The sequence below is a fragment of the Budorcas taxicolor genome, chromosome 14 (genome assembly GCF_023091745.1).
Source record: "Budorcas taxicolor isolate Tak-1 chromosome 14, Takin1.1, whole genome shotgun sequence".
Lineage (NCBI taxonomy): Eukaryota > Metazoa > Chordata > Mammalia > Artiodactyla > Bovidae > Budorcas > Budorcas taxicolor.
Genome location: NC_068923.1, coordinates 88572199 through 88586190, shown reverse-complemented (window position 1 = coordinate 88586190; position 13992 = coordinate 88572199). Strand labels below are relative to the sequence as shown.

Sequence of the window (13992 nt, the reverse complement as noted above, 5' to 3'; positions counted from 1 at the left end):
CATATGGCAGCCTGGTAACAGAAACACGTGAGCAGCCAAATGGTACATATTTTGAAATGTATCAGGAGAGAATAGAATCCATGGAAAAGCTTTTCACAGTTTAAGGCTCATGCATGAAACAAATGTGGATTTAGATATTCCCAAATTTGACAGGAATTCTAATGTTTTTTTAAAAAAATTTTAAGTTATTGAGAATAAATTAAAAAATTTTTACTCACCAAGCTCATTTTTGTTCTTTCAATAAAAATGACTTAAAATTGGTGTCATACAAAGAGGTAAAAAAATGTAAGAAAAGCAGTAAAAATTTTAGAATAGCAAATATAATAGTTGTTACTATTCAGTTGCTAAGTCATGTCTGACTCTTTGTGATCCCATGGACTGCAGCATACCAGGCTCCTCTGTCCTCCACTATCTAGATGTACTTATACAACTAATTTAAAAATTCTGTACTATTTTTCTGGTTTTGATGATGTTTTAAATTGTCTAGCTTTTAAAACTTTTAATTTATTGTCCTTGCTTCCCTTCCTCAGTTCAGTTCAGTTGCTCAGTCGTGTGCAACTCTTTGCGACCCCATGGACTGCAGCACACCAGGCTTCCTTGTCCATCATCAACTCTCAGAGTTTATTCAAACTCATGTCCGTTGAGTCAGTGATGGCATCCAGCCATCTCATCCTCTGTCCTCTTCTCCTCCCGCCTTCAATCTTCCCCAGCATCAGGGTCTTTTCTAATGAGTCAGTCATTCGCATCAGGTGGCCAAAGTATTGAAGTTTCAGCTTCAGCATCAGTCCTTCCAATGAACACTCAGGACTGATCTCCTTTAGGATGGACTGGTTGGATCTCCTTGCAGTCCAAGGGACTCTCAAGAGACTTCTCCAACACCACAGTTCAAAATCATCAATTGTTCCGTGCTCAGCTTTCTTTATGGTCCAATGCTCACATCCATACATGACTACTGGAAAAACCATAGCCTTGACTAGATGGACCTTTGTTAGCAAAGTAATGTTTCTGCTTTTTAATATGCTGTCTATGTTGGTCATAACTTTCCTGCCAAGGAGTATCTTTTAATTTCATGGCTGCAGTCACCATGTACGGTAATTTTAGAGCCCCCAAAAAGATAGTCAGCCACTGTTTCCATTGCTTTCCCATCTATTTTCCATGAAGTGGTGGGACCGGATGCCATGATCTTAGTTTAGCCCTTAGTTTATGTCATTTGTTTAAGTCCTTATGGACTAAGGAATCAGCTTCCCTTCCTAAATAAAGACATTTGTTCCAATTTTGTAATTTATAAATTTATGCTTTATAATTTGTCATGCTCACTAAAACCTGGAATAGTCCCTGCCCTAACTCAATTACCCAATAACTCAAAAAAAAAAAAAAAAAAAAGAAAAGAAAAGAAAACAACTATAGTGAAGGTTTAGCTAAGTGGATGGGAGCCAAGGATCCAGAATGAGGCTACGGGAATAAAATTCTGACTCTACAGTTTCTTATCTATGTGTTCCTGAACAAATTACCTAACATATGTAAGCCTCATTTTTCTTATTTTAAAAAGGAGGAGATTGGGTTTAGGAAATATAATTCCTAGTAATTTATGATAATATAAGGAATTTTAAAATGGTGGGCAATCAACTAAATAAAATAATAGAATATTCATGTTGAAAGGAACCTTGGATTCTGTGTAATTTTACACTGGCTCTGTGACTCTCTCGCTGCTCCTTCAGATGTGAAGGAGGAGAACTGGGTCTGGTTTGGAAACTCACCTAGCCTCCCACTCACTAAACTAGTGAGGTCTGCTTTCATTTATACACAAGTCTGTGTAAGATTCAGTTTGAACAAAGTGTTCTGTGACTGTGTGTGTTTGAACACCATCGCTCCTGTCCAGTCCTTGTGTGCACGCTAAGTCGCCTCAGCCGTGTCGGCCTCTGCAGCCCTCTGGACCGCAGCCTGCCAGACTCTCCTGTCCATGGAATCCTCCAGGCAAGGACACTGGAGTGGATTGCTACTTCCTACTCCAGGGGATCTTCCCAACCCAGAGATTGCACCAGTGTCTCTTATGTCTCCTGCATTGGCAGGCAGGCTGTTTATCACTGGGTCACCACTGGGAAGCCCCATCCCATCCATATATATACATAGATATATAACCACTTGAGAGCATTAGTGAAAATATTAAACATTGCAAACAAGTAGTAATCTGTTCTCCATATGATCTCAATCTCATATGTGGTAATAAGATGTTATTTAAAAGTAAACAAAGAAATACTGACCACAGCAAATTTTGCTGTCCAGACCAGAGTTTAATATTCAATGAAAATGGGACAGTGATAATAAGCCACTTGAGGAAACATAAGCTTCCCCCCAACTCTCAGGGACATTGAAGGAATACCATTTCCCGCAGTACAGAAGACTGAGCTCCCTGGTGCATTCTGTTTGGTTGGATATTTTTAACCATTATTGAAAGAAAATATGCACTCAAACAGCAGGAGGACCTGATAAGGAGGTAAATATTTGAATTTTTATATACATTCCCAAGGATCTGTTCCATTGTTTTTAATTTTTAATTGCACTTTTAATTAGAAAACATGATTTCTTTATAGCTTTTACTCAAATTGCCTGACAGAATAATCTCAATTCCTCTTTAATTTGACAGCTCTTTAACTATATGAATCAGCTTTATCCAACAAATATCTTTATTTCCAATTAAAAATTAATTGTTTTATGACAGGACCTAAAGATATTTTCTTTGATGTTTATAAGTCACTGAGAAGAAGAAGTTAATCAGCCTCTCTGAAGTTTGCTTTCAATTTTAGAGAACTTCATGGGCCTTCTGGCAACTCTTCCTTAATACATTTTTCTTGCAATTAGCATTCCTCCTGAATTCTGATTCCAAGAAATATTTTGCAAGTTTTGTTGTTGTTATGTGTGTGTGTGTGTGTGTGTGTGTGTAATTGAGTGTTAGAATGATTTGTTCTTCACTTAGAATATTTTAGTATGTCAGTTTATTTTTAATCATCCTTAACTATGTGTCCTTAAGGAAGTAAACCTCTTTTTTAGTTTAAATATTGCTTCTTATAGCATTTTCCACCGCTGCTCTCTCCATTTACTTGCACCTGCATGTTCTGATTTACTACAGTTTTATTGGCAAGCATCCTACTCAAGTTAAATGGCTCTATTTATGTGTCTTTTAATTTAACTTATAATATTTCTTCAACAAAATTTTCTGCACATGGAGTCTAACTGCTTTTTTAGCCACTGCTACAAGGACCCAGTCAATCCTCTTGTATGCTTGAATCCCCTCTTGGGGAGAAGAGTTGTGAGTGGATTAGCAATGGAAGACAAGTACTTTTATGAAAGAGTTTAAATCTTTTTAAAAAGGCCATGTGAGTCTGCCAGTGTTGGAAGTTAAACTTTGTGTAGTCTCAATATTTAAATTGACTAGAAGATGTCATATTGATAAGAAACAAGTGCAAGAAATTTTGTTTATTTTACTCTTCAACCTAGTAAATTAGGGACTATTAGGAAAGCTAGATTAATTGAAAAAAATGCAGAAGCTCCATTTCATCTACACATCTAAGTAAATTAGTGTTAGGAGTATAGAGACCATAAGAGAACCCTAACCACTTTCCCACAGCCACAGATAGGTTTTCTAAAATGATCAAACTCTCTTCTCACCAGCACGAAGTGTGATGAATTAGTGGAGAGTGAAAAAGTCAACAGGTTAACAAGAGGTTTACACAGTATAGATCATGTGTCCCTATAACTTGAAACAAATAGAGGTTCAGGGAATGATAGTATGAATGCCAATGGCTACACATAACAGAATTCAGCAGATGCCAATGCATGCAGGTGCTGGTGATCAGAAGCCACAGGCCTACTTATCATGGCTCTTTATAAGCTCCTAAGTTTGAGATGATCACCAGGAGAGCAAGGCATGGAAGAGAAATCACATCATTATTTTGCTTGCAACTGTAATGCCTGAAATACTTGGAATATATTAAGACGTTGCTTTTTGTCACCAGCTGGAATCGGGGCTAGAAATAGAAATAAAGATGAGTAAATGAACATGCGAAGGGAATAACCTTTTTTTGACACCGCTGCAAGTGGCCTGATAATTCATAATGATGATAATGGTAAGAACGGCAGTATTAACTCCTTATTTAGTGGTACTGGTTTGAACACTATAGTTGTTGAAGCATCTCTCAATATATGAATGTCTTCTTTTTGTTCATCTGGTTTCTTTCACTCAAATTTTTCTACATTCAGAGTAGGTCAGGAAGATGTGGTAAGAAGGAGTGGATATGATGTGTGTAAAAGTTCCTGCCAGATGAGAAACGTAGAGGTTGAAAGAGAAGAGAAGTCCAGTTTAGAGAGAGGAAGTGAAGGTCAGGTTTTCAGAACCAAATGTCTTATTCCAACATTTTGAGGATAGTAAACACAAGGGTGTGTGTTAGACCACACTGAAAAATGTTGGGGGGATTTCATTGTTTGTCAGGGTGTAGCCTCAGATGCCCTAAAGACAAGTGCCCATGGGGGCAGCGCAAGTGAGGCAGGCATGGTGGCAATGGAAGCCTGGGGGCGACTCACAGCCCCTCTCTTGTTGCTCATTTTCCAAGCGTGACATTCCAAATATTTGAAAATTCTTGAGTGCTTGAGTAGGAAAGACAGAATAAAGCTGAAAAGTAGGAATATATAAATCCTATTTATCAGGAATAGGATTTCCAGAGTAAGATTATGTTAGTTGAAGAAAAGAAATGGTTTTCATTTTCAGTCAGAATATGGAAATTATAAGCCCATTCTTTTTTTTTTTTTAATAAAGCGAATAGCTATAATTTTGGGATGAATTCCAGACTTTTAAACTTTATTTCTTTTAATGCCTTCTGGTAGTAATATTATTTTACAAATGTTTTTGATTGTCCCACCCACAACGGCCACCTGTGCTTCCTACTGCTTGTCATTAAGTGAGTTAAATCTATGCTGATTTTGTGCTGTGGGAGGAAATTAGGGGTGTTGCTATCAATCAGAGAATTTAAGGTTGAGCATGGAGTACAGGTCTCCTAGAAAGGCAAAATGAAGACCTCTGTATATCTGCTCCGCTATACACGCAATGAAATACTGGCAAAGACTGTCAAAGTACATTTTTTTTTCAGAACTCTGAAATTAATCAAATGCATGGAACAAAATGAGGAGCATTTATTCAAGACAAACAGCAGAGTTTGTAGCCTTTTATCTTGACCTCTTTTAATCCTTCTATCTCCAATTCTGTGATGGTCTTGAAAACTGGCAGCCTTGCAACTTCTGGGAGGACAGATTGTCCAGAAGCACCTTAAAAACCCAGTCCCAGATCACTGCTACACAGTGTCCTGGAAAAGCCACATTCATAGGGTTTTGCTCTTATTTGGCCCTGGGAAAGAGGGGAAAAGTTATTTCCAGATTTGCTACATTATTCAAACTGTTTAATTTTAAACAAAAATTATGAGACATGCAAATAGATAACAAGTGTCTCCCATTTGTAGGGAAAAAAGCAGCCAAGAACAAACAATGCCCTTAGATTCAAATGTTAGAATTAGTAGACGAAAATTTTAAATCTACCATTATGAAGAGGTTCAAAGAAATAAAGGAAACTGTATCTAATGAATTAAAGTAGAACATGAAAACAGCCTACCCACTGGCAAAAGTTGGGTGACTTAATAGTTCAGGCATTTAAGAAAATCTCCAAACAAGTATTAGATGAATAAGTGAAATGAACAGAGGGTTAGCTGCACACTATGGCTCTGATGGTAAGGAATTCACCTGCAGTACAGGAGACCTGGGTTCAGTTCCTGGGTTGGGAAGATGCCCTGGAGGAGGGCATGGCAACCCACTCCAGTATCCTTGCCTGGAGAGTCCCATGGACAGAGGAGCCTGGTGGGCTGCGGTCCATGGGGTTACAAGGAATCAGAGACGACTAAGCAACTAAGCACGCACACACGTAGGGCACACACCCTGGTGGCTTAGACATTAAAGGATCCCCCTGCAGTTCAGGAGACCCGGATTCATCCTCGGGGTTGGGAATACTCCCTGGAGGAGATCGCAACTCACTCCAGTATTTTTCCCTGGAGGATTCCATGGACAGAGGAGCCTGGCAGGCTACAGTCCAAGGGACTGCAAAGAGTTGGACATGACTGAGTGACTAACACTTTCACCCACTCATGAGAATAATAATGTCTCACCACATAGATAATATCACTAAAAGAAATTACAAAAAGGATACAAATAGAGATTATAGAGTTTAAAAGTACAGTAACAAATAAAAACTTCACTATAAGGGTTCAACAGTAGATTAGCTCTGGCAGAAGAAAAGTTTGATAAACTTCAAGAAGATGTATATATTAAGATGAGCCAGTCAGAAGAACAGAAGAAATAAGAATGCAAAGGATGAACAGAGCCTCAGAGACCCGTGGGACATCACCAAGTATACCAGAATCAACACAGTGAGAATCCCAGAGGGAGAGAGCAAATAAAAGAGCGAGAGATTAGAAGAGGGAATAGCCAAATTTTTCCAATTTGATGAAAAACATTAGGCTACTCATCCGTATTGGTAGATGTGACTACTATATATATATATCTAACAACATGGTTCATTTCCAAATCTTCTCTAATCCTTTTCATTTAGCTTGATAGCTGGTCAATTTTACCCAGGTAATAATTCATGGCTACATGAATTATTATAATATAACTAACTCTGAGCAAACAAAACCCAGTAACTTTCTGGGTTTGCCCAACTATTATCAGAGAAACGACAGGTTTTCTAGGCACTTGGTCTACCTTTCAAATTATTGCAGGCAATTACCATATCAAATGTTTTAACACTAAAAACATATGTCTGTTTTTAAAATCTGTGATATTATTTCCTTGTCATCCTCCATTTCATTGCTAATCAATGAAATTTATTTCAGGATTTTGTTATAATATCACGCCATTTCTAAATACTAGGTCCTTTTTATTGCACCTGAATTACACGGTTTTAAACGATGTTAAATGGGGTGCTAGTTTACTCAAAACTATTTCTTAAGAATATTTCTTAGAGAGATGGGAATACAAGACCACCTTACTTGCCTCCTGAGAAATCTGTATATAGATCAAGAAGCAACAGTTAGAACTGGACATGGAACAACAGACTGGTTCCAAATAGGAAAAGGAGTACGTCAAGGCTGCATATGGTCACCCTGCTTATTTAACTTCTATGCAGAGTACATCATGAGAAACGCTGGGCTGGAGGAAGCACAAGCTGGAATCAAGATTGCCAGGAGAACTATCAATAAGCTCAGATATGCAGATGACACCATCCTTATGGCAGAAATTGAAGAAGAACTAAAGAGCCTCTTGATGAAAGTGAAAGAGGAGAGTGAAAAAGTTGGTTTAAAACTCAACATTCAGAAAGCTAAGATCATGGCATGTGGTCCCATCACTTCATGGCAAATAGATGGGGAAACAATAGAAACAGTGACAGACTTTACTTTCTTTGGCTCCAAAATCACTGCAGATGGTGACTCCAGCCATGAAATTAAAAGATACTTGCTCCTTGGAAGAAAAGCTATAACAAATCTAGACAACATATTAAAAAGCAGAGACATTACTTTACTGACAAAGGTCCATATAGTCAAAGCTGTGGTTTTTCCAGTGGTCATGTATGGATGTGAGAGCTGGACTATAAAAAAAGCTGAGTGCTGAAGAATTGATGCTTTTAAACTGTTGTATTGGAGAAGACTCTTGAGAGCCCCTCAGACAGCAAGGAGAGCAAACCAGTCAATCCTAAAGGAAATCAGTCCTGAGTGTTCATTGGAAGGACTGATGCTGAAGCTGAAGCTCCAATACTTTGACCACCTGATGCAAAGAACTGACTCATTTGAAAAGACCCTGATGCTGGGAAAGATTGAAGGCAAGAGGAGAAGGGGGTGACAGAGGATGAAATGGTTGGTTGGTATCATTGACTCAAGGGATGTGAATTTGAGCAAACTCAGGGAGATAAAGGACAGGGAGCCTGGAGTACAGCAGTCCGTGGGGTTGGAAAGAGTTGGACATGACTGAGCGACTGAACTGAATGAAAAGTAAATAAATATCCTCTATCACAGGATAACTGTGTTTTATTTAAAATTACACATGTATCTTTCAACTTAACATTTATATTCTCAAATGTTAAATTACAGATTCTTTTGCTCTAACTGTAATAGTATTTTAAAAATACAGAATAAATAATAGCTAAAACATCAATCATTTTACTGTCTAAAAAGTATTATTATTATAATGACTAATAATGAGAGATATAATCGTAAAACTGAAGCATTGCGTTTTCTATTAAATACGTAAACCCACTATTTAATACCCCTATAGTTTAAAGTTTCATGGAGGTGCATCTTTATCTTGAAAGGAGAACACATTTTAAAGATGTTTAAGACGAAAGAGAACACTATCACTTATTCTTGAGCAACCATTTTAAAAACAAGAATAAACAAATTTGGAAACTCAAAAGTGAAGGATTTTTTGGCCTGTTTCTTTGTATTTATGCTATAGTCTGTTAATATGCAATCTTTTTTACTTTAAGGCCCATTCACAGGACTCCATTTGAACACAACATTGTGTGGAAGATGCTGAAAACGATTCCAGATTTAACCTCTCAACTACTTGATGAGCATCTGAAAATACTTAGTAAGAATGTCATTTCTGAAACCTGGATAAAAGGCAGCACAGGTAAGCTGACTAATCTGGAGGGAAATTTGGCAAAAGACAAAACGTGTATCATTATTTTGAGTTTTCTGTCGTAATAATCTGAATTTCACTTGACATGCTAGAGTGTAGTGTTTGGCTGTATATAATTTGTAAAGTTATAACTAGTGAAACAAATAACACTTCACATTTTGGTAATTAGATTTTAAAGGTCTACAGTGGTGTTTCCCCCTTTTGAACATGCATCAGAATCCCTCAGGGCTCACTGAGATGTGTTGCTGTGCTTAGCACCTAAGGTTTCTGATTCAGTAGATTTAGGATGAAGCTTAATTTGCATTTCCAATAACATTCCAGGGGTTTCTGCTAGTCTGGGAACCACACTTTGAAAACCATTTATTGACACACACATTCAATAACAATCAAGCATTGATTTTCATGGTTAAGACAGTAAGTGGTCAGAGTACTTATCTGACTGACCCAGATATTGAGAAAAACAAAAACAAAAACTTCAGACAAATTTTAGTTAGGTCTCCCATTTTAATTTCTAGTGCCTTGACCAGGGATATAAAGGGTGCATTAACAGAAGCATTTTATATGTTAATATTTTGGGGCAGTGGCCTATAAATAAACACACACACAGAGTCACACACACACACACCCCTAAACCAACAGACTTAAACATTATTCTTTCACATTTGTTTAATACCTATTAGAAAATTATGAAAAGGCAAAAACAGATGACACTGAACGATGAGCCTCCCAGGTCAGTAGGTATCCAATATGCTATTGGGGAATAGCAGAGAAATAGCTCCAGAAAAAAAAAATGAAGAGGCAGATTCAAAGCAGAAATGACACCCACTTGTGGATGTATCAGGTGGTGAAAGTAAATTCCAAGGCTAAAAGTACAATATTGAATAAATCAAGGTAAACTGGATGTGGTCAAACAGGAGATGGCAAGAGTGAACATCGACATTTTAGGAATCGGTGAACCTAAATGGATGGCAATGGGCGAATTTAATTCACATGACCATCATATCTACTAGGGGAAAACATCCCTTAGAAGGAATGGAGTAAACCTCATAGTCAACAAGAGAGTCCAAAATGCAGTACATGGGTGTAATCTCAAAAGCGAGAGAATGGTCTCGGTTTGATTCCAAGGTTACCATTCTATATCACAGTCATCCAAATCTATGCCCCAACGACTCATGCGGAAGTCTATGAAGACCTATAAGAACTTTTAGAACTAACACACACACACACACACACACACACACACACAATGTTCTTTTCCGCATAGGGGATTAGAATGCAAAAGTAGGAAGTCAAGAGATACCTGGAATAACAGGCGAGTTTGACCTTGGTGTACAAAATGAAGCAGGGCAAAGGCTAACAATTTTGTCAAGAGAACACACTGGTCATAGCAAACACCCTTTTCCAACAACACAGAGACAATTCTACATATGGGCATCACCAGATGGTCAATACTGAAATCAGATTGATTATATCCTTTACAGACAGAGATGGAGAAGCTGTATACAGTCAGCCAAAACAAGACTTGGAGCTGACTGTGACTCAGATCATGAGCTCCTTAGTGCAACTTTCAGACTTAAATTGAAGAAAGTATAACCACTGGGCCACTCAGGTAGGACCTAAATCAAACCCCTTATGATTATACAATAGAAGTGACACATAGATTTAAGTGATTAGATCTGATAGAGTACCTGAAGAACAATGGGCAGAGGTTTGCCACATTGTAAAGGAGGCAGTGATCAAAACCACAAGAGAAAAAGAAATCCAAAAAGGCAAAATGGCTGTCTGAGGAGGCCATACAAATAGCTGAGAAAAGAAGAGAAGTGAAAGGCAAAGGAAAAAAGAAAAGAAATGCCCAACTGGTGCAGAGTTCTGGAGAACAGCAAGGAGAGAAAAGAAAGCCTTCCTAGATGAACTATGAAAAGAAATAGAAGAAAATGATAGAATGGGAAAGACTAGAGATCTCTTCAAGAAAATTAGAGATACCAAGGGAAAACTTCATATACAGATGGGCACAATAAAGGGTAGAAATGGCAAGGACCTAACAGAAACAGAAATAATTAAGAAGAGGTGGCAAAGATACACAGAAGAATTGTAGAAAAAAGGTCGTAATGGCGTAGATATCCATGATGGTGTGATCACTCACCTAGAGCCAGACACCCTGGAGTATGAAGGCAAGTGGAACTTAGGAAGCACTACTATGAACAAAGCTAGTAGAGATGATGGAATTCCAGCTGAGCTATTTCAAATCCTAAAAGATGATGCTGTAAAAAAAGGTGTTGCTGCACTCAATATGCCAGAAAATTTGTAAATCATCAATAGCCACATGTCTGGAAAAGGTCAGTTTTCATTCCAGTCCCAAAGGAAGGCAATGCCAAAGAACCTTCAAACTACTGTACAATTATGCTCATTTCACACACTAGTAAAGTAATGCTCAAAATCCTTCAAGCTAGGCTTCAGCAGTACATGAACCAAGAACTTCCCAACATTCAAGCTGGATTTAGAAAAGGCAAAGTAATCAGAGTCCAAATTGCCAACATTAAAAAAACCCAAAAAACCACATATATTTTGTGTTGAATTTTCCACAATGAATGTATATTTATGTGCTAGTGTTTGTAAGTAGCTATTAGTTTTTTATAAAAGGTTTTAAAACTAAAATTAGAAGCAAATACTGCATTCTCCAGGTATTGTAATGACTTGTGTGATAAACTGATAAAATATGAACTTTCATTACTTAACAAAGACCAACTTTAAAATGTGAAGATTTATGTTAAATAAGACTTTGCAATTCATTTCAATAGTGCATATTTTTAAACACATCAAACATTTTTATTATCTGTGTTTACACCTACATGTGCTACAACCCTTCTCTTGAGTTTTTAAGACATCTAATTCTGGCAACTCATTTGTGTTTCACTATCAAAGCAGTCAACTCATTAAATATCTGACCTTTGTAAATCTCTTTGTTCATCCAACTCTAAAAAAACAAAACAAAACAGGTCCAACCAGGTGTCTTTCTTTTTCCCCTTTCTTTATTCATGTGTGCATTTCCCTCCCTCTGCTGTTATTTAAAGTATTCCCCCTAGTAACGTCAAATCACAGGCTGCTGACTTTCACTCTGCTGCTAAGGCTTTGGTTTCGTTCTTGGGATTCTGCACAGCTGTTTGCACCTTCTGGTCTCTTCTGGTCATGGGATTTTTTGGAGTTTCGTCATTTAAGGCAGCTTCCTACTCAGCCTCTCGTGAATTGTTTTCTTAGACAATAAAATATTAAAGAGCAGCAATTTTTTTATTTCAAACACTGAATAATACACATACATATTTCTAGCTTAGGTGAAAATGGTACTAAAAACATGAGTACTATATGACGATCATTATATATAAAGATTGTTTATGCTGCTATAATAAAATACTTTATATATATAGTACATATGGTAAACTCTATATGCTATATAGACATAGTTTACTTAATTTAATCGATCCCAAGAGTTCCCCACTGGATCTCATTTTATGGCCTGGGCAGAAGGCATTTTGAAGACTGGTAACCTAAAGTTCAGAAAGCTAAGAAAATTAGCTTAGAAGAGAATCCATTTTAATGGCTAATATGGAATTGGATCATAGATAAAAATTTTATTAATATCTACCTTTAAATTAACATTGCAACATTGCTATGAAATTATTGATATAAGGAATTTTGTCTCTTAATATATATATATGTCAATTTTTCCCTTTTCTTTACTTGAAGTCCACGAAGTCTTAATGTTATTTCTCTACTATTTGTTTCAATTTATTCCCTTTTGGTCTTACTTTCTATGAGGTTAGATCTGAAAAACTCCATAGCTCCTCATTTTTAAATATTGTATTTATTTTTAATGTTGAAAAATATGTTTAGATCACTAAACCTTAAACAAATCTTAGCGTGCATAGACTTTATTTTCTGTGGTGGCTTAACTTTCACATAGCATATAAAAACATAGTAGTTACATCTCGTGTAAAATCTAGTGGGCCCCTTCCCCATATATAAATTAACCATAATTTGAACAATATGCTCTTACAATAGAAGCAATAAAATATTTCACCTTACCATACAGACTGTGTCTCTCTTAAAGGTGAATGTGGCCTTGAAGAATGTATATTGATTCTAAAGTGTACATGTGCCTTCACTGCAACTACGGTGTTCTCCATGGGTCATAAAGATTCATCCTTGAAAGTTACATTAATTTTCTCAAAATCTCACAAATATCTCTTGGATAGGGTATGCATGTGTGCTTAGTTATATCCGACTCTTTGAGATCCCATGGACTATATAGCCTGTTAGGTTCCTCTGTCCATGGAATTTTCCAGGCAAGAATTCTGCAGTGGTTTGCCATTTCCTTCTCCAGGGGATCTGCCCAACCCAGGGATCAAACCTGCGTCTCTCCTATCTCCTGCATTGGCAGGTGGGTCTCTACCGCAATACTGCCTGGGAATCCTCTTGGGTGAGAGGAAGGTAGAAATGAAACTGGAATCCTGAAATGCAGATAAACATTGAAAAAAGTTTCTGGAGATTTAATATGGGATTTTAGGTATTGTTGACTAATTTAAATATTGTAATTAGATAAGTCTTTTTCATCTGTATTTCTAAAAGTTTAGTAAAGCTATCCAAAATTTTTTAAAGTAATCTTTTTATTGGTAAAATTTGGTTATTTATATAGTTTTGAAGTTCTAATTTATTTGAACTTGAGTAGTAAGTTCAGCAACATATAAATATATTTCAGTGAATATTGGAAAAATAAGAAAATAAAATATATGTAGATAATTTGACTTAGCATGATGATTTCTGAATTGGAAATTGAACTTAGAAATACATGATTCTCCCAAGAATACGTAATGGATGCAAAAATGGGACTAAATACAAATCTCCTAAACCAGTACTTGATCCATCTTATTTTGAAAAGAAAAAATTATCAGTATGTAGTAAATCATTTAAAATGGTATCTACTGAAAGACCTAAAGGTAAGACTGGATATCATAAAACTCCTAGAAGAACACATAAGTCAAACAGTCTTTGATATTAATTGTAGCAATGTTTTTTGAGTGTATTTCCTAAAGCAGAGGAAATAAAAGTAAATATAAACAAATGGAACTTAATTAAACGTAAAAACACAGAAGAGGAAACCATTGACAAAAAGACAACTTACTTAATGCGAAAAATTTTTTGTAAGTAATGCGATTTTTATATAAATGGAGTTAATATCCAAAATATTTAAAAAACTCATACAACTCA

At 36.6% G+C, this 13992-nt stretch overlaps 1 protein-coding gene across 1 annotated transcript in view; it reads left to right on the top strand.

The window, feature by feature from the left end:
- CNBD1 (cyclic nucleotide binding domain containing 1) overlaps window positions 1-13992 on the top strand; it is a 490840-nt gene that overhangs the window by 267396 nt on the left and 209452 nt on the right. The window contains exon 6 of the mRNA XM_052651586.1: window positions 8576-8721. Within this exon, the coding sequence (XP_052507546.1) occupies window positions 8576-8721 (146 nt within the window). The remainder of the gene's footprint in view (window positions 1-8575; window positions 8722-13992) is intronic.